The sequence below is a fragment of the Mustelus asterias genome, chromosome 1 (genome assembly GCF_964213995.1).
Source record: "Mustelus asterias chromosome 1, sMusAst1.hap1.1, whole genome shotgun sequence".
In the NCBI taxonomy this organism is placed as follows: domain Eukaryota; kingdom Metazoa; phylum Chordata; class Chondrichthyes; order Carcharhiniformes; family Triakidae; genus Mustelus; species Mustelus asterias.
This window is the reverse complement of record NC_135801.1, coordinates 187,801,968-187,823,246: the sequence shown is the minus strand read 5'-3', so window position 1 is coordinate 187,823,246 and position 21,279 is coordinate 187,801,968. Positions and strand designations below refer to the sequence as shown.

Sequence of the window (21,279 nt, the reverse complement as noted above, 5' to 3'; positions counted from 1 at the left end):
TACCAGGATGTTGCCTGGTATGGTGGGAAGGTCTTATGAGGAAAGGCTGAGGGACTTGAGGCTGTTTTCGTTAGAGAGAAGAAGGTTAAGAGGTGACTTAATAGAGGCACATAAGATGATCAGAGGATTAAATAGGGTGGACAGTAAGAGCCTTTTTCCTCAGATGGGTGATGGCTAGCACAAAGGGACATAGCTTTAAATTGAGGGGTGATAGATATAGGACAGATGTCAGAGGTAGGTTCTTTACTCAGAGAGTAGTAAGGACGTGGAGTGCCGTTCCTGCAACAGTAGTGGACTCGCCAACATTAAGGGTATTTAAATGGTCATTGGATAAACATATTGATGATATTGAAATAGTGTAGGTTAGATGGGCTTTAGATTGGTTTCACAGGTTGGCGCAACATCGAGGGCCGAAGGGCCTGTACTGCGCTGTAATGTTCTATGTTCTATGTTCTATGTTTTGAATAGACTTACCTCATATTAAGTTCATCTTTCTCTACACCCTAGCTATGACTGTAACACTACAATCCGCACCTTCTCATTTCCTTATTTGTGAATAGTATGCTTTGCCTGTATAGCTTGCAGGGAATGTAAAGACTAACACTAAGAGTTTGTTTCTATAGATACGTGGAGAGAAAGAGGTTGGTGAAGACAAATGTAGGTCCCCGACAGACAGAAATGGGGGAATGTATAATAGGGGACAAAGAAATGGCCGAGCAACTGAATAGATACTTTGGTTCTGTCGTCACAAACGATGACACAAATCAGATGCCAGAAATGTGGGAGAATGCAAGATTTAGTGAGAGGGAAGAACTGAGGGAGATCAATACTGGTAGAGAAATGGTGCTGGGAAAATTGATGGGATTAAAGGCAGAAAAATCCCCAGGGCCTGATAATCTACATCCCAGAGTACTTAAGGAAGTGACTCTCGAAATAGTGGATGCATCGGTGGTCATCTTCCAGGATTCTATGGACTCTGGAACAGTTCCTCCAGAATTGAGGGTAGCGAATGTCACTCCAATATTCAAAAAGGGAGGTCGAGAGAAACAGGGAATTATAGAGCAGTAAGCTTAACATCGGTAGTGGGGAAAATCCTCAAATCCATTATCAAGGACTTTATAGTGGAGCATTTATACAGCAGTGGCAGGATCAGAGTCAGCATGGATTTATGAAGAGGAAATCATGCTTGACAAATCTGCTGGAAATTTTTGAAGATGTAACTAGTAGAGTTGACAAGGGGGAGCCAGTCGATGTGGTATATTTGGACTTTCAGAAAGCGTTTGATAAAGTCACACATAAGAGATTATCGTGCAAGATTAAAACGCATGAGATTGGGGGAAGTATATTGAGATGAATAGAAAACAGGTCGGCAGAGAGGGAACAAAGAGTAGGAATTAATGGGTGCTTTTCAAATTGGCAGGCAGTAACTAGGGGAGTGCCACAGGGATTGGTGCTGGGACCCCAGATATTCACAATATATATTAATGATTTGGATGCGGGAACAAAATGTAACATCTCAAAGTTTGCAGATGATACCAAGTTGGGTGGGAGGGTGAACTGTGACAAGGATGCAGAGATCCTTCAGAATGATCTGGACAGGTTGGGTGAGTGGGCAAATCAATGGCAGATGCAGTATAATTTGAATAAATGTGAGGTTATTCACTTCGGAAGCAAAAACAAGAAGGCAGATTACTACCTGAATGGCTGTAAATTGGGAGAGGGGAGTGTGCAGCGGGACCTGGGTGTCCTTGTGCACTAATTGCTGAAGGTAAGCATGCAGGTGCAGCAGGCGGTAAAGAAGGCAAATGGTATCATAGAATCCTAGAAACCCTACAGTGCAGAAAGAGGCCATTGGGGCCCATCGAGTCTGCACCAACCACAATCCCACCCAGGCCCTACCCCCATATCCCTACATATTTACCCGCTAATCCCTCTAACCTACGCACCTCAGGACACTAAGGGGCAATTTTAACATGGCCAATCGACCTAAGCCGCACATCTTTGGACTGTGGGAGGAAACTGGAGCACCCGGAGGAAACCCACGCAGACACGAGGAGAATGTGCAAACTCCACACAGACAGTGACCCAAGTCGGGAATCGAACCCAGCTCCCTGGAGCTGTGAAGCAGCAGTGCTAGCCACTGTGCTACCGTGCCGCTTCATGTTGGCCTTTATTGCAAGAGGTTTTGGGTACAGGAGCAGGGATGTGTTGTTGCAATTGTACAGGACCTTGATGAGGCCACACCTAGAATATTGCATGCAGTTTTGGTCTCCTTTTCTGAGGAAGGATGTTCTTACTCTTGAGGGAGTGCAGCTAAGATTTACCAAGCTGATTCCGGGGATGGCGGGATTGATGTTTGAGGAGAGATTGACTCGGTTAGGATTGTTTTCGCTGGAATTCTCTCGAATGAGGGGTGATCTCATAGAGACTTATAAAATTCTCAGAGGACTAGACTGGGTAGACACAGGGAGGATGTTCCCGATGGTGGGGGAGTCCAGAACCAGGGGTCACAGTCCGAGGATTCAGGGTAGACCATTTTGGAGGGAGGTAAGGAGTCATTTCTTCACCCCAAGAGTGGTGAGCCTGTGGATTCATTACCACAGGAAGTAGTTGATACCAAAACATTGAATGTATTCAAGAAGTGGCTGAATACAGCACTTGGGGCGAATGGGATTAAAGTTAATGGGGAGAAAGCAGGATTAGGCTATTGAGTTGGATGACCAGCCGTGATCATAATGAATGGATGAGCAGACTCGAAGGGCTGAATGGCCTCTTCCTGCTCCTATTTTCTACATTTCTATAGCGTGCAAGAAACAATACTTTTCACTGTATACTAATACATGTGACAATAATAAATCAAATCAAATCAAATGTCTTGCTATATCTGGCATCATTCTAACTTTCCAATGCTGTTGAAGGGGCGATTGTTCCCTCACCACCAGTGCCTCACAGTTGCATGCTCCTAGTACCAGACTTCTGTTGAATTTAAATTGATAAATAAAGGAACACATTTATGTAGACGTTCGAAGCCTCCTTCAAGGTGAAAGCATTGCAGATGTTCCAACTCTAACCTTTCAAATGTTTCCTTGATTAGGGAACCGTTTCTTTAGATTAAAAATTATGCGTGTTACACTGCTATTTAAGAAGGATGGCAGCGGGAAACCAGGGAATTATAGGCTAATTAGCCTAACATATGTTGCCGGGAAATTACTGGAGTGCATAATTAAGAATAGGGGAACTGAACAACTTGAAAATTTTGAGCTGATTGCCAGGAGAGTCAGAATGCGTGAGTAAAAGGCTATGCAATCACGTATGACAAATCTCAACGACTTATCTTGATGTGACTGAAGGAGTGGGCAGGGGAATGTCTATGAATTACATTCTTCCAGAAGGACTTCCAGAAGGCACTTAATGAAGTCCCTCATGAGTTGGTGCTCTTGGAGTTGAGGTGAATTACTAACCTGGTTGGGAAACTGTTTGAACAGCAGCAGACAAATGGGCACTCCATGGTACATGGACAGCTAATGGGCACTCCAAATGGTAGATTGTGACTTGCGCGGTGTTGCAAGGATCTGTGTTGGGGCCTCAACAATTTATCAGATTTATTGATGGCCTGGACGATGGGATGTAAAGCCACATATTCATGTTTTCCAGTGAAATAAAGATAGATTGCATTGTGATTAGATGGAAGTACATTAATGTAAAAAGACATGAACAATTTAACGTTTAAAGATTCGTGTCACAAGTAGGCTTACATTAACACTGCAGTGAAGTTACTCTGAAAATCCCCTCGTCGCCATACTCCGGCGCCTGTTCGGGTACACTGAGGGAGAATTTAGCATGGCCAATGCACCTAACCAGCATGTCTTTCGGACTGTGGGAGGAAATCAGAGCCCCTGGAGGAAACCCAAACAGACATGGGGAGAACGTGCAGACTCCTACAGACAGTGACCCAAGCTGGGAATCGATTTAATTATGATTTGATTTGATTTATTATTGTCACATGTATTAGTATACAGTGAAAAGTTTTGTTTATTGCATACTATACAGACAAAGCATACCGTACATAGAGAAGGAAAGGAGGGAGTGCAGAATGTAATGTTACAGTCATAGCTAGGGTGAAGAGAAAGACCAGCTTAATGCGAGGTAAGTCCATTCAAAAGTCTGACGGCAGCAGGGAAGAAGCTGTTCTTGAGTCGGTTGGTACGTGGTCTCAGACTTTTGTATCTTTTTCCTGACAGAAGAAGGTGGAAGAGAGAATGTCCGGAGTGCGTGGGGACCTTGATTATACTGGCTGCTTTTCCGAGGCAGTGGGAAGTGTAGACAGAGTCAATGGATGGCTTACTTCGAACCCAGGTCCCTGGCGCTGTGAGGCTAACCACTGTGCCACCATGCCACTTAAGACTATAACGAATAGGCTTCAATGTAGGAAAATATGAGGTGTTACCCTTTTATTATAGAATGCCTGCAGTGCAGAAGGAGGCCATTTGGCCCATCAAGTCTGCACCGACACTCTGAAAGAGCATCCTACCCAGGCCCACCTCTCAGCCCTATCCCCGTAGCCCCGCACATGGCTAATTTATCTAACCTATACATCTTAGGATACCAAGGGGGGATTTATCATGGCCAATCCACTTAACCTGCATATGTTTTGAGTGTGGGAGGAAACCGGAGCACCTGGAGGAAACCCAGGCAGACACGTGGAAAATGTGGAAACTCTATTCATACAGTCGCCCAAGGCTGGAATTGAACCCTGGCGCTGTGAGATTTGAATTTGATTTGATTTGATTTATTATTGTCACATGTGTTGTATACAGTGAAAAGTATTGTTTCTTACGCACTATACAGACAAAGCATATTCACAGAGAAGGAAAGGAGAGGGGGAAGAACGTAGCGCTATAGTTATAGCTAGGGAGTAGAGAAGTGCTAACCACTGTGCCACTCGGCCACCCTTTGGGTGGAGTGGATTTTTTCTAACTAATGAAAAGCTAGAAATAATGTATGTCCAAAGGAAGTTCACGTGCATAGATTCTAATATCTTGACAAAGTGGAGAAAATAACCAAAGATGCTGGTGGAATTCTGACACCTTCTCAAAATAAGGAGTCGCCCATGAAAGACAGAGGATAATTTGTTTCCCTCAGAGGGTCATGAGCCTCTGGAACTCTCTTCCTCAAAAGGTAGTGGCAGCAGAGTGCTTGAATATCTTTAAGGCTAGCTGGATAAATTCCTGATTAACAAGGGGTGAAAGGTTATCAGGGGTAGACAGGAATATGGGGTTGAAGTTACAGTCAGAGCAACTATTGTGTGCAGTTTTGGTGTCCTTATCTGAGGAAGGATGTCCTTGCTACAGAGGGAGTATCGCGAAGGTTTACCAGGCTGATTCCTGGGAAGGCAGGTCTGTCATATAAGGAGAGACTACGTTGGTTAGGATTATATTCACTGGAGTTTAGAAGAGTGAGAGGGGATCTCAGAGAAACTTATAAAATTCTAACAGGGTTGGACAGGGTAGATTCAGAAGGAATGTTCCCAATGGTAGGTGATTCCAGAACTAGGGGGTGATAGTTTGAGGATAAGGAGTAAACCTTATAGAACTGAGGTGAGGAGAAATTTCTTCACCCAGACAGTGGCGAATGTATGGAATTTACTATCACAGAATGTAGTTGAGGCCAAAACATTGTATGATTTCAAGAAGACACTAGATATAGCTGTTGGGATTAAAGGAATCAAGGGATATGGGAGGAAGAGGGGAATCAGGACATTGAATTTGATGATCAACCATGATCAAGATGAATGGCGGATCAGGCTCGAAGGGCTGAATGGTCTACTCCTGCTTCTAGTTTCTATGTAACTATGATCTTATTAGATGGTGGAGCAGGCTCGAGGGGGCTGAGTGGCCTACTCCTGCTCCTAATTCTGATGATTGTATATATAAAGGACTGGAATACCAATGGGTGGAAGTTATGCTGAAGCTCTATAAGCCCTAGTTAGATAATACCTTGCTGTACCAAGGGCAGTTCAAGAATGGGCACGATATCTTGGGAAGAATCTACTGGCCTTGTGGGGAGTGGAGTGCAGTGTAAATTTGTCAGAATGATACCTGGACTACAAGGAGATATCACACAGACTAGCTTGTGTTTCCTGGCAATTGTAAAGTTAAGAAATGATTTGGCCAAATTGCTCAAGTTATGATGGGGAACTGCTGAGGAAGAAGGAAACAACTTCTGCTGGTTGGGGGTTGTAGGACGAGAAGGCATTGTCTAAAGCTTAGAGCCAGACCATTAAGAAGCAATGTTGGGAAATATTTCTACATGCCAAGGGTGCAGGAACTAGATGCATTTCTAATTTTAACACTGAAATTGATAGATCTATGTAAGGCTCAGGTTCATAGAATTCATAGAATCCCGACACTACAGAAGGGGGCCATTTGGCCCATCAAGCCCGCAATGACAACAATCCCACCCAGGCCCAATTCCCGTAACCCCACACATTCACCCTCCTAATCCTCCTGACACTAGGATCAATTTAGCATAGCCAATCAACCTAATCCACACATCTTTGGACTGTGGGAGGAAACCGGAGCACCCGGAGGAAACCCACGCAGACATGGGGAGAATGTGCAAACTCCACAGAGTGACCCGAGACCGGAATTGAACCTGGGTCCCTGGTGCTGTGAGGCAGCAGTGCTAACCACTGTGCCACAGAGCAGCCCATTGTTATATATATAGAGGTAGGTATTAGATTTGCCGCAATCTCGCTGAATGGCAGAACCAGCTTGAGGGACGAAATGGCCGATTCCTGTTCCTATGGTTACTGTAGTAAAAACAGTAAAATGCTGGAAATGCTCAGCACATCAGGCAGCATCATTTGATTTGATTTGATTTGATTTATTATCACATGTATTAACATACAATGAAAAGTATTGTTTCTTGCACGCTATACAGACAAAACATACTGTTCATAGAGAAGGAAAGGAGAAAGTGCAGAATGTAGTATTACAGTCATTGTTAGGGTGGAGAGAAAGATCAACTTAATGCAAGGTAAGTCCATTCAAAAGTCTGACAGCAGCAGGGAAGAAACTGTTCTTGAGTCGGTTGGTACGTGACCTCAGACTTTTGTATCTTTTTCCTGACAGAAGAAGGTGGAAGAGAGAATGTCCGGGGTGCGTGGGGTCCTTGATTATGCTGGCTGCTTTGCCGAGGCAGCGGGAAGTGTAGACAGAGTCAATGGATGGGAGGCTGGTTTGCGTGATGGATTGGGCTACATTCACGACCTTTGGTAGTTCCTTGCGGTCTTGGACAGAGCAGGAGCCATACCAAGCTGTGATACAACCAGAAAGAATGCTTTCTATGGTGCATCTGTAAAAGTTGGTGAGAGTCGTAGCTGAGATGCCAAATTTCCTTAGTCTTCTGGGAATGTAGAGGCGTTGGTGGGCTTTCTTAATTGTAGTGTCGGCATGGGTTGGGGGGCGGCAGGGGAGGAGCAGGACAGGTTGTTGGTGATCTGGACACCTAAAAACTTGAAGCTCTTGACCCTTTCTACTTCATCCCCGTTGATGTAGACAGGGGGATGTTCTCCACTACGCTTCAGTGGAAAGAGGAACAGTTAACCTTTCAGATCGATGACTGGCTGGCTTGGGGAGACCAGTCATTGAGCACAAAGGGGCTGTCTGCTGGACCTTTCCCACAATGTACTGCAGGAAGCAGGGACAATTGCTACACGTCAATATTAGTCTCTTACCGTCTCCTCCCTCATTAAATCTGTGATGTGTTGAGTCGCCTTCTTGTGTGCTTGGAATAGGCTGATGATGCTTGTTTGGTCCGGATCAAGAATATTGCCATTTTCATCTCTAACTACAAGATCTAGTTCCAGCATTCTGTAACACACAAGGAGAAGATCAACTAGGAAACAAACACAAAATTACTGATTAATGCCAATGATGCCAGTTCGAGAGAGTAGATGTGCTTTATTCTCGGTCTCATGGCAATAGATGGAAGATTTGAGTGCCATTCATAGAATCACAGAATCCAGACAAGGCAGAAGGAGGCCATTCGACTCATCGAGCCTGTACCCCAGCCAGGCCCTTACCCTATAATTCCCCACGCATTTACCCTGATAATTGCCCTGACACTAAGGGGCAATTTAGCATGACCAATTAACCCAACCCGCACATCTTTGGACTGTTGGAGGAAACCGGAGCACCCGGAGGGAACCCATGCTGACACAGGGAGAATGTAAAAACTCCACACAAACAGTCACTGAGACCAGAATTGAACCCAGGTCTCTGGCACAGTGAGGCAGCAGTGCCAGCCACTGTGCCACCGTACAACCCATCGTCTCATACTTTGAGCAGGAGTTACTCAAATTAATATTACTCAGGCTTTAGTCTAGAGGAAAGGGAAGGTGATGGCCTAGTGGTATTATCACCAGACTATTAATCCAGAAACTCAGCTAATGTTCTGGGGATCCGGGTTTGAATCCCGCCACGGCAGATTGTGGAATTTGAAATCAATTAAAAAATCCTGGAATTAAGAATCTACTGATGACCATAAAACAATTGTCAACTGTCAGAAAAACCCACCTGGTTCACTAATGTCCTTTAGGGAAGGAAATCTGCCGTCCTTACCCACTCAACCTACATGTGACTCCAGAGCCACAGCAATGTGGTTGATTCTCAACTTCACTCCAAGGGCAACTAGGGATGGGCAATAAATGCTGGTCCCACAAATTCATTAAAAAATGAAAAAGACAACAAAGAAAAGTACAGCACAGGAACAGACCATTCAGTCCTCCAAGCCTGTGCCGATCATGATGCCCTAACTAAACTTAAAAAAAACCTTCTATCCTTACTCAGTCCGTATATCTCTCTTCCTTCCCTATTCATGTACCCATCCAGATGCCTCTTAAATGTTGCTAATGTGCCTGCTTCCACCACCTCCTCTGGCAGCGCGTTCCAGGCACCCACCACTCTCTGTGTGAAAAACTTCCCCCGCACATCTCCCTTAAATTTTCCCCCTCTCACCTTGAACCTGTGCCCCCTTGTAACAGACACTTGTATCCCGGGAAAAAGCCTCTGACTATCCACCATATCTATGCCTCTCGCAATTTTGTAGACCCCTATTGGGTCTCCCCTCAGCCTCTGCCTTTCTAGTGAAAACAATCCTAGTTTATTCAATCTCTCCCCTTAGCTAATCCCCTCGAGACCAGGCAACATCCTGTGAATCTTTGTTGCACTTTCTCCAAAGCTTCCACGTCCTTCTGATAATGTGGCAAGCAGAACTGCACGTAATACTCCAATAGCTTGCCACACTATCAGAAGGCCTAACCAAGGTTTTATATAGCTGCAACATGATTTCCCAACTCTTGTACTCAATGCCCTGGCTGATGAAGGCAAGCGTGCCATATGCCTTGTTAATCACCTTCACCACATGTGTTGCCACTTTTAGGGAACTGTGGACCTGCACGCCCAGATCCCTCTGTATGTTAATGTTTCTAAGGGTTTTGCTATTTACAGTATAATTCACACCTAAATTTGATTCTCTGAAATGCATCACCTCGCATTTGTCCGGATTAAACTCCATCTGCCATTCCTGTGCCCAAGTCTCCAATCTATCTATTTCCTGTTGCATCCTCTGACAATCCCCGGCACTATCAGCAACTCCACCAATCTTTGTGTCATTCGCAAACTTACTAATCAGACCACCCACATTTTCTTCCAGATCATTTATAAACACTACAAACAACAGAGGTCCCAGCACTGATCCCCGTGGAACATCATTAGTTACAGATCTCCATTCTGAAAAATACCCTTCCACCCCTACGCTTGTCTTCTATAACCAAGCCAGTTCTGTATTCATCCAGCCAGCCCACCCCCGAATCCCATGTGATTTTAGTTTTTGTACCAATCTGCCATGTGGGACCTTGTCAAACATCTTACTAAAGTCCATATAAACTACATCCACGGCCCTTCCCTCGTCAATTTTCTTTGTCACCTCTTCAAATAAAATCAAGCTTCTTTACTAGCTTCTCGTATAATCCAAAAATATCGAGAAAAGACCATTCAAGTACAAACAGACAGCCACGACCGTCTGGAAGGACAAAAGATAACATCACATCCTTCTAACCTCTAGTGGGTACAGGCCCAACCCGCTCAATGTTTCCTCATAGGACAAGCCATTCATCCCAAGAGTGAGTCAAGCGAACCTTCGCTGCACTGCTTCTAAAGCAATTATATATTTTTTTCAAATAAACAGACCAAAACTGTGGACAGCATTCCATGTGTGGTATCTCCACTGCCCAGTACAGCTGCAGTAAAATCTCCCTATTTTTATATTCCATTGCCTTGAGTCTCAAACAAGATTCTCCGGCCGTGCACATCCCAAGACCGGAAATTCCTGCCCGAGCTCCACGGACCTTTAAATTGTCCGCCGAATTTTCTGTCTCATCCGCTATAATTCTCGCGGTGGGCGTGACGGGAGAATCTTTTCCTATATTCCTCATGAAAAAAGAAGGTTGGGGGTTGACCTAATAGAAGTCTCTAAAATTAAACTCTAGAAACGGCACAGTGGTTAGCACTGCTGCTTCACAGCTCCAGGGACCCAGGTTTGATTCCCGGCTTGGGTCACTGTCTGTGCGGAGTTTGCACATTCTCCCCGTGTCCACATGGATTTCTTCCAGGTGCTCCGGTTTCCTCCCACAGTCCAAAGACATGCAAGTTAGGTTGATTGGCAATCCTAAATTGCCCTTGGTGTCCTGGGATACGTAAATTAGGTGGAATAACCAGGCAAACACGTGGGGTTACAGGGATAGGACCCGGGTGGGAGCGTTGTCAGTGTGGATTCGATGGGCTGAATGGCCTCCTTCTGCACTGTAGGGATTCTATGATTCTATGAATAGGATATATAACCTTAAAAACAGAGCCAGGCCATTCAGGATAGAAGTTCAGAAACATTTCTTCATGCAAAGAAAAGTACAAGTGTGGAGATCCCTCAAGAAAAGCCATAGATTGAACTCATTTTTAAAGTTTATTTTTAAGTTTTTTTTATTATTTGTCACAAGTAGGCTCATATGAACAGTGCAATGAAGTCACTGTGAAAATCCCCGAGTCGCCACACTCCAGCGCCTGTTCGGGTACACTGAGGGAGAATTTAGCATGGCCAATGCACCTAACCAGCACGTCTTTCGGACTGTGGGAGGAAACCGGAGCACCTAGAGAAAACCCACACAGACACGGGGAGAACTTGCAAACTCCACACTGTCACCTGAGGCTGCAATTGAACCCGGGTCCCTGGCGCCTTGAGGCAGCAGTGCTGACAACTGCGCCACTGAGCCGCCCCATTCAGAGGGATAGAATTTTTCTAGTCAAGGGGAAAAAGGGATATGAGGCCAAGGCAGGTGGATGTATTTAAGAAAGGAGAACTGTGCACAGTTTTGGTCCTCTTTCCCCATAGAGCGAGTGAAACAGAGGTCCACCAGACTTGTTCTGGCGATGGCGACACTGTCATATGAAGAGAGATTGGGCAAACTGGCCCTGTACTCTGTGGGGTATTGAGGGATGAAAGGTGATCTAATTGAAACCTGCAAAATATTTAAAGGAGGAAGAGGACCTGAATAAGATACTCTGTCAGAGAGTCCATGTAGACTCAATGGACTGAATGGCCTCCTTCTGAATTGTAGGGATTCTATGATTTCTATGATAAATAGACAGTGTAGATGCAGGTTAAAAGTTTTTTTTCAAAGTTTATTTATTAATCAGAAGTAGGCTTACATTAACAATGAAGTTACTGTGAAAATCCCCCAGTCGCCACGCTCTGGCGTTCAGGTACACTGAGGGAGAATTCAGCATGGCCAATCCACGTAACCAGCACATTTTTCGGATTGTGGGAGGAAACCGGAGCACCCGGAGGAAACCCTAGCAGACACGGGGAGAACGTGCAGACTCCACACAGACAGCGACCCAAGCATGGGAATCGAAGCCAGGTCTCAGGCACTGTGAGGCAGCAATGCTAACCACTGTGCCACCTCTAGAACCAGGGGGTCCAATTTCAAAATAAGTGGGATACCACTTAGGACCGAGGTGAGGAGAAATTTCTTTACGCAAAGTGTGGTGAATCTTTGGAATTCTCTGCCCCAGAGGGCTGTGGAAGCTCAGTCATTGTGTATGTTTAAGGTCGAGATTGATAGGTTTCTGATTCACAATAACGAAAAGGGTTATGGAAATAGGGGCTGTAAAAGGCATTGAAACGTCCAATCAGCTATGATCGTTCTAAATGGCAGAGCAGGCATGATGGGTGAATGGTCTACTCTTGTTCCTTTGTTGCCATACAAATCAACCGTGGTCTGATTGAATGACAGAATAGGTTTGAGGGACCTACTCCTGTTCCGACTGCAGTTTGTTACAACTGAAGTTAGGGGTCAAACGCACGGGTGTGGGACTGGTCAGGGAAGGTTCTGATCCTTAATGGATTTTAGTGAACCAGCTGGGGTTTTATCAACAATTCAACAGTCTCATGGTGACATTTACCGAGGCCAGATTTTTTTTTGAATTTTCAGATATTTTAAACAGACTTCAGAACAAAGAACAAAGAAAATTACAGCACAGGAACAGGCCCTTCGGCTCACCAAACCTGCACTGACCATGCTGCCCGTCTGAACTAAAGCCCCCTACCCTTCCGGAGACCATATCCCTCTATTCCCACCCTATTCATGCATTGGTCCAGACGCCCCTTAAAAGTCACTATCGTATCTGCTTCCACAATTCCCCCGGCAGCGAGTTCCAGGCACCCACCACCCTCTGTTTAAAAAACTTGCCTCCCACATCTCCCTTAAACCTTGCCTCTCGCACTTCAAACCTTTGCCCCCTAGTAATTGACTCTTCCACCCTGGGAAAAAGCTTCTGACTATCCACTCTGTCCATGCCCCTCATAATCGTGTAGACTTTTATAAGGTCGCCCCCTCAACCTCCATCATTCCAGTGAGAACAAACCAAGTTTCACCAACTTCTCATCACTAATGCCCTCCATACTAGGCAACTGTGGTGAACCACTGTTACTACATGTATGTGCCTGGACACACCCATGCTGCACCTGGCCCGAGACTCCTCCCTTTCCACCTGAGACCCCTCCCTTTCCACTCAGAGTGGGGTATAAAGGTGATGGTCCCTCCTCCTTGCCTCAGTCCAGACCAAGTCAGCTACAAGGGTGTGCTCCTGTTCTCTGTGAATAAAAGCCTATTAGTTTCCCTCACTCTCCGAAGTCTTCGCGTCGTAATTGATAGTGCATCAGCAACATCCTGATAAATCTTTTCTGTACCCTCTCCAAAGCCTCCACATCCTTCTGGTACTTCAAATTCTGCCGTAGTGGGATTATAAATACATATTCTCAGCACTCCCCGATTACCAGTCATGATATCAGAACCAGTGCATTGCTGTAACCTGAAAGGTGAGCTCAACTCATCCCCCTGTGTCAAACAAGCCCGTAACTGGGGAAATATGGGCTTCAAACATACTTGTTGCCAAAATCTATTTTTGTGGTGACTTCTTGCTTGAGTTCTTTGAGTTCATCCTTTGGCAGTGTTCCTGACAGGAGTTGGGACCTCCTCTCCATCAAGTCGCACATCATCGAGGTAACCTGCCGAAACTTGGAAATCTGGCCAGTCTGAAATAAATCCAAAAAGAATCATAAGTTAATGGATGGCTTTGTGACTAGGTGTGCCAGGGTTAATCTGGGATATCCTCTCCTTGAATTTGTTTGAGCCCAAATTACTGGTGGGACAAAAGTGAAAATTAGAGAAGTTATTCTATACTTTTATCAAACCTTGGTGAGAGCCCACTTGAAGGGCAGTATACAGTTCAGGACGCTATACTATCGCCCCCTTGATATTCAATGAGATTACCATCTCCGAATCTCCCTACCATCAACATACGGAAGATCAGGCTACAGACCAAGTGCTGGAAAGTGGGATTAGAATAGACAGGTGCAGAATAGGTAGGCTGGCACAAATGCAATGGGCCGAAGGGCCTCTTTCTGTGCTGTAAAACTCTATCGCCAGAATTCTACTGTCTCACCCGCCATGGAATCAGAGCGGGTAAGGGGCAGACAACGGAAATGTCCGTTGACCTGTGAGGCAGCATGGGTTTCTTCTGGGTGCTCCGGTTTCCTCCCACAGTCCAAAGATGTGCAGGTGAGATTGATTGGCCGTGCTAAATTGCCCCTCAGTGTCAAGGGGATTAGCAGGATAAATTTGTGGATTAACAGGGATTGGGCCTGGGTGGGATTGTTGTCAGTGCGGGCTTGATGGGCTGAATGTCCACCTTCTGTACTATCGGTATTCCATGATTCTATGACATTGGGTGGAAATTTCCAGTGTCGCTTGAGCGAGGCCATAAAATCCTGCCCTAGGTCTTCAAGATTCTATCATTATTGACCAGAAACATATAAGATGATTAGAGGTTTAGATAGGGTGGATAGTGATAGCCTTTTTCCTCTGATGGAGAAATCCAGCACGAGGGGGCATGGCTTTAAATTGAGGGGGGGTAGTTATAGAACCGATGTCAGGGGTAGGTTCTTTACCCAGAGGGTGGTGAGGGATTGGAATGCCCTGCCAGCATCAGTAGTAAATGCGCCTAGTTTGGGGGCGTTTAAGAGATCCGTAGATAGGTTCATGGACGAAAAGAAATTGGTTTAGGTTGGAGGGTCACAGTTTTTTTTTAACTGGTCGGTGCAACATCGTGGGCCGAAGGGCCTGTTCTGCGCTGTAATGTTCTATGAAACTGAACTGGACTAACCATACAACTAAAGTGGCTCCCAGAGCAGGTCAAAGGCTGGGAATCCTGTGGCTCACCTCTTCACTCTCCAAAGCCTGTTCACCATCTACAAGGCACAAGTCAGGAGTCATTTGCCTGGATGGGTGTAGCTCCAACACTCAAGAAGCTCGATGCCATTCAGGACAAAGCACTCACTTGATTGCTATCCTTCCACATATATTCACCCCCTCCACCACTAACAAATAGTAACAGCTGTGTGTACCATCCAAAAGGTGCACAGCAGGAACTCAATAAATCTCCTTAGATAACACCTTCCAAACCTACAACCACACTCATTAGAAAGATATTGGCAGCAGACACCTGGGAATACCACCACCTAGAGATTCCCCTCCAAATCACTCACCATTCAGATTTGGAAATATATCACCTGTTCCTTCACTGTCACTGAGTCAAAATTCAAGAATTTCCTTCTCATGGGCTGCTAAGATTTATTTATTAGTGTCACAAGTAGGCTTACATTAACACTGCAATGAAGTTACTGTGAAAATTCCCCAGTCGCCACGCTCCAGCGCCTGTTCGGGTACTCTGAGGGAGAATTTAGCATGGCCAATGCATCCAACCAACACATCTTTCGGACTGTGGGAGGAAACCCATCTGGAGGGAACTCATGCAGACACGGGGAGAACATGCAGGCTCCACACAGAGAGGACCCAAGTTGAGAATTGAACCCAAGTCTCTGGCACTGTGAGGCAGCAGTGCTAACCATTGTGCCACCATGCCACCTATTAAAAACACTTAAAGGATTAAAAACCCTTCAAAAAGTTGCATCTATGAAATGTTCATAATGACTGCTAAACATCCTCACTGGCCTTGGAAAGCTAATTTTATATCTGTGGAATGTCAAATTTCTCCAACATTGATATAAACATCCACATATTTTGACATTTTCTTTAGAGGGATATGGTCCCTGGAAGGGGAGGGGGTTTTAGTTCAGTCGGGCAGCATGGTTGGTGCAGGCTTGGAGGGCCAAAGGGCCTGTTCCTGGGCTGTAATTTTCTTTGTTCTTTGTTAAATGTATGATTAAGATCAATTGGGGTGGTCAATAAATTATGTCCTTGCCAGCGATGCCCAAATCCCCGAAACAAAAATTTCCTCTAGCTGAACTCAATCACAATTATTTGCTTTGTCATCTGGAAATTGAGCCTCAGAGTGAAGTTTAATCAGCTTCCTGATTTGCTGTCTGTGGGAATACGTCAGTGTGACTGGCTGGTCACTCCGCTTGTGACATCACCACCGTTGGATGTCTGGAGATCCTGTTGACTTGGCGTCAGACTTAAACAGTTGTCGGGAAAGAGGAAATTCACGCCACGGGGATCCCGGCGGCTTTTTCTGAGATTGGCAGTGAGGGCTGTTGCTTTGCCACTGACTCCAAAATCCAGTCCAATAAAGCACCCCAAATGGACGGAACATTTCTTAACTCAGTGACTGAGCTGTGTTACACGAGCTGAGTTACTTTTGAATATTTCTCTCCACAAAAGTGAATCAGAAATGCAGATCTTCACGCATTAATGTCATCTCATGAAATAAAAGTCAGAATTGCAAATTACCTCCAAAATTTTCTTCTCACATTGACTGCAAGGCAAAAGTTATAATTAAGCTCTTAGTACTAATTAAGCTGACATTCATGTCTCAGTATGTCATTCTAACTGTAATCAGTTATTGCAGAACAGGGCAGCTGCTGCCTCGGAAACACTTCTACCTACTAATTCTCACATTACATTTTTAATTGGCCTTTTTGTGAAGAAGCACTTGAGGGGCTGTGAATTTCATTACTTTTCTTTAACAAAAGGCTTTCTTTCTCATGTCGATAATTTAGAAATTGTGCACAACAAGGCAAGCGATGATGTTAAGTGATAAAAACTTCAGTGGCCTTGTAGTTGAATTACTATCGCTTGCTTTTCATCTGGCCGTCTTATATAAGCCGATGTTACCCACGGTTAGCCTATTCATCATGACGGATCTTTCTATCCCCTTCCACAATAATCTTTGTCAACCCTGAAAATGGCAGGACACTGAAGAGCATTGATGTACAGAGGGACTTTGGTGTTCAAGTCCATAGCTCCCTGAAAGTGGCCACACAAGTAGATAGGGTGGTTAGGAAGGTGTATGGAATGCTTGCCTTTAAAGGTTGGGGCATTGATACAAGAGTCAGGATTTCATGTTGCAGCTTGATAAAACTTTGGTTAGGCCGCACTGAGAGAATTGTGTTCAATTCTTGTCGCCACATTACAGGAAGGATGTGGAGGCGTTGGATTTGATTTGATTTAATTTGATTTATTATTGTCACATGTATTAGTATACAGTGAAAAGTATTATATATTGCGCGCTATACAGACAAAGCATACCATTCATAGAGAAGGAAACGAGAGAGTGCAGAATGTAGTGTTACAGTCATAGCTAGGGTGTAGAGAAAGATCAACTTAATGCAAGGTGAGTCCATTCAAAAGTCTGACAGCAACAGGGAAGAAGCTGTTCTTGAGTCGGTTGGTACGTGACCTCAGGCTTTTGTATCTTTTTCCCGATGGAAGAAGGTGGAAGAGAGAATGTCCGGGTTGCATGGGGTCCTTAATTATGCTGGCTGCTTTTCTGAGGCAGCGGGAAGTGTAGACAGAGTCAATGGATGGGAGGCCGAGTTGTGGGATGGATTGGCTACACTCATGATCTTTTGTAGTTTCTTGTGGTCTTGGGCAGAGCAGGAGCCATACTAAGCAGTGATACAACCAGAAAGAATGCTTTCTATGGTGCATCTGTAAAAGTTGGTGAGAGTCGTAGTTGACATGCCAAATTTCCTTAGTCTCCTGAGAAAGCAGAGGCATTAGTGGGCTATCTTAACTATAGTGTCGGCATGGAGTTGTCCTGGGAATTCTCAATGTTAGCTGTGCTCTGCCCCTAGACAAGATGTACCACACTAGTATCTACCCAGCAATGTGAAAAATTGTCCAGGTATTCCTTAAAGTAGGACAAATCCAACCCGGCCAATTACTGCCCCATCATTCAACTCTCAATCATCAGTAAAGTGCTGAAAGGGGTCATCAAGAAGGCTATCAAGCGGCATTTGCTTCACAATAATCTGTTCACAGACGTTCAGTTTGGGTTCCGCCAGGACCACTCAGCTCCTGACCTCATTACAGCCTTTCGTAGGCAAAGAAACTGAACTCTAGAGGTGAGGTGAGACTGACTGACCTTGACATCAAGGCAGCATTTGACTGAGTATGGTATCAAAGAACCACAGCAAAACTGGTGATCTGGGGGAACTCTCCACTGGTCAGAGTCATACCTGGCACGAAGGAGGCCATTCAGCCCATCAAGTCTGTACTGACCACAATCTCACCCAGGCCCTATTCCCGCAACCCTCATTTACCCTAGTTAATCCCTCTGACACCAGGGTCAATTTAACCTGGCCAATCAACCTACCCTGCATATCTTTGGACTGTGGGAGGAAACTGGAGCACTTGGAGGAAACCCACGCAGACACGGAGAGAAAATGCAAACTCCACACACACAAGGCTGGAATTGAATCCGGGTCCCTGGCGCTGTGAGGCAGCAGTGCTAACCTCTGCGCCTCCGTGCCACCCCATTGGAGGTTGTTGGAGATCAATCATCTCAGCTCCTAGATGTCTCTGCAGGAGTTCCTCAGGGGAGTGTCCTGGGCCCAACCATCTTCAGCTGCTTCATCAATAATCTTCCTTCCATCGTATGGTAGAAGTGGGGATGTTCGCTGATGATTGCACAATGTTCAGCACTATTCGCGATTCCAGATACTGAAGCAGTCCATGTCCAAATGCAGCAAGATCTGGGCAATATCCAGGCTTGGGCTGAGAACTTGCAAGTAACATTTGTGCCACTGAAGTGCCAGTCAATGACCATTTCCAACATGAGAGAATCCAACCATCTCCGCCTGTCAGTCAATGGAATTCCATCGCTGAATCTCTCAATATCAACATTGCGAAGGTTACCATTGATGAGAAGCTGATCTAGACGAGCCATAAAGGTACTATGGTTACAAGAGCAGGTTAGAGGCTGGAAATTCTGTGGAGAGTATCTACCCTCCTGACCAGAGCCTGCCCACCATCTACAAGGCACAAGTCAGGAGTGTGATGGAATACCCTCCGCTTGCTTGGATGGGTGCAGCTCCAACAACACTCAAGAAGCTCAACACCATCGAGGACAGAGCAGCCCGCTTATTGGCACCCCATCCACCACCTTCAACATTCACTCCCACCCAATCAACTCACGGTTGCAGCAGTGTGTACCATCGATAAAATACACAACAACAACTCACGAAGACTTCTTCAACAGCATCTTCCAAACCCATCACCACTACCACCTCGAAGGACAAGGGCAGCAGACACATGGGAACGGCTGCACCTGGAAGTTCCCCTCCAAGTCACTTGTCATCCTGACTTGGGAATATATTGCCGTTCCTTAATTATTGATGTGTCAAAATTCAGGATCTCTTCCCACCCCTCCGTGTCTGCGTGGGTTTCCTCCAAGTGCTCCAGTTTCCTCCCACAGTCCAAAGATAGGTACTGTGGGTGTACCTACACCACATGGACTGTACCAGTTCAAGAAGGTGGTTCTTTACCACCTACCCAGGGCAATTAGGAATGGGCAATAAAAACATCCAGTAACGCCCATATCATGAAAGAACAGAAAAAGGGATTGTTTTTGTAGAACAGAAAACAACACATGCACTACAAGAAGGTTCAAGAAGGCAGCTCACCACTATCTTCTCAAGGGCATTTAGAAATGGGTAATAAATGCTGGCCTAGCCAGAGATGCCCACCTCCCAGGAAAATAAATTAAATAAGGGTTAAGGGGATATCTAATAAAGATGTTCAAAAACTTGAATGGTTTAGACAGAGTAAATAAGGAGACACTGCTTTCCCCTGGCAGAAGAGTCAGCAACCAGCTAGGACTGAGCTTTAAAATAATTGGGTAAGAGAACCAGAGGGGAGAATGAGCAGAATGTTTGTTTGCACAGCGAGTTTCTATGATTGAAAGCACTATCTGGAAGTTCAATGAAATCATGTTCATTAGTGACTTTCAAGAAGGAGTTAGATAAATACCCGAGGCAAATCAATTTGAAGGGCTATGGGAAGAGAGCAGGGGATTCAGATGGTTTCTTAGCCTTTCCAAAACTGCCAGCATGGGCACAACGGGCCGAGTGGCTTCCCTCTGCTTTGCAAGTTCTATGATTTTAAATGCTTGTGCCTCTTTCCCCTTGATCTCATAAGATAGAGTTCTGTTCATTACCTTGCTGCCTGAGACACCTGCCATTGATACAAGTTGGCACAGTGGTTAGCACTGGTGCCTCACAGTGCCAGGGACCCAGGTTCGATTCCTGGCATGGGTCACTGTCTGTTTGAAGTTTGCATGTTTTCCCCGTGTCTGCATGGTTACCTCCGGGTGCTCCGGTTTCCTCCCACTATCCGAAGACGTGCAGTTAGGTGGATTGGTCATACTAAATTGCCCCTTCATGTCAGGGAGATTAGCAGGGTAAATATGTAGGGTTACGGAGATAGGACTTGGGTGGTATTGCTGTTGGTGCAGGCTCGATGGGCCGAATGGCCTCCTTCGACACTGTAGGGATTCTATCATTCATAGATAAGGTGAATAGCCAAGGTCTTTTCCCCAGGGTAGGAGAGTCCAAAACTAGAAGGTGTAGGTTTAAGGTGAGAGGAGAAAGATTTAAAAGGGACCTGGGGGGTGACTTTTTCACACAGAGGGTGGTGGGTATATGGAATGAGCTGCCAGAGGAGGTAATAGAGACGGGTACAATTTTAAAGACATTTGGACATTGATAGGAAAGGTTTCGAGGGATATCGACCTAACACAGGCAAATGGGACTCATTCAGTTTAGGAAACCTGGTCGGCATAAGCAAGTTGGGCCGAAGGGCCTCTCTCCATGCTCTATATCTCTATGACTCTATGACTCTAGTTTAGTTTTATTCTTCAATGAGCCAGATCAGCTGCGGCAAGGATGATCGTCATTTCGCAAATGAAGTTTGGCTGCTTCGAATTAAGGCTGCCTCTTAGCCAGGTCAAAACCTCCGCTCGAGTCACACGGCATGATCCACATCGTTAATCCTGATGTTTGTGAACCCATGAAAAGTAGAGATTTTTCTGCAAGGACAATGGCCACTTCACAGTGAGCCTCAGGCAGCGGAGCTGAACACTCATAAGATAGAAATTGACATAATTGGATGCTATTGGAGGCTGATGAAGAGAAAAACCTCTTTATATCTCCAGCTATAGCAAGAGTCCATTAAATTAATTCAACAGAGTCCTGATTTAGTTACAAATTTAGCCCAGATAATTGACCACTAACTGAGATTGATGCCTTGAAAGGTCAGATGGATTGTAGTGTGTACGCAACACAACTGCTGCCCGTCCTGAGGGGTATTGACAGAGTGGACATGGAGAGGATATTTCCTCTTGTTGGACAATCGACTTT

The 21,279-nt window shown here is 45.3% G+C and overlaps 1 protein-coding gene across 1 annotated transcript in view; it reads right to left on the bottom strand.

The window, feature by feature from the left end:
• The window catches only part of LOC144500809 (dedicator of cytokinesis protein 2-like), a 1,379,043-nt gene that overhangs the window by 1,166,684 nt on the left and 191,080 nt on the right, over nt 1-21,279 (bottom strand). Inside the window, exons 6-7 of the mRNA XM_078224279.1 lie at nt 13,505-13,653; nt 7,739-7,874 (exon numbers count right to left, since the gene is read on the bottom strand). Coding sequence (XP_078080405.1) covers nt 7,739-7,874; nt 13,505-13,653 — 285 coding nt within the window. The remainder of the gene's footprint in view (nt 1-7,738; nt 7,875-13,504; nt 13,654-21,279) is intronic.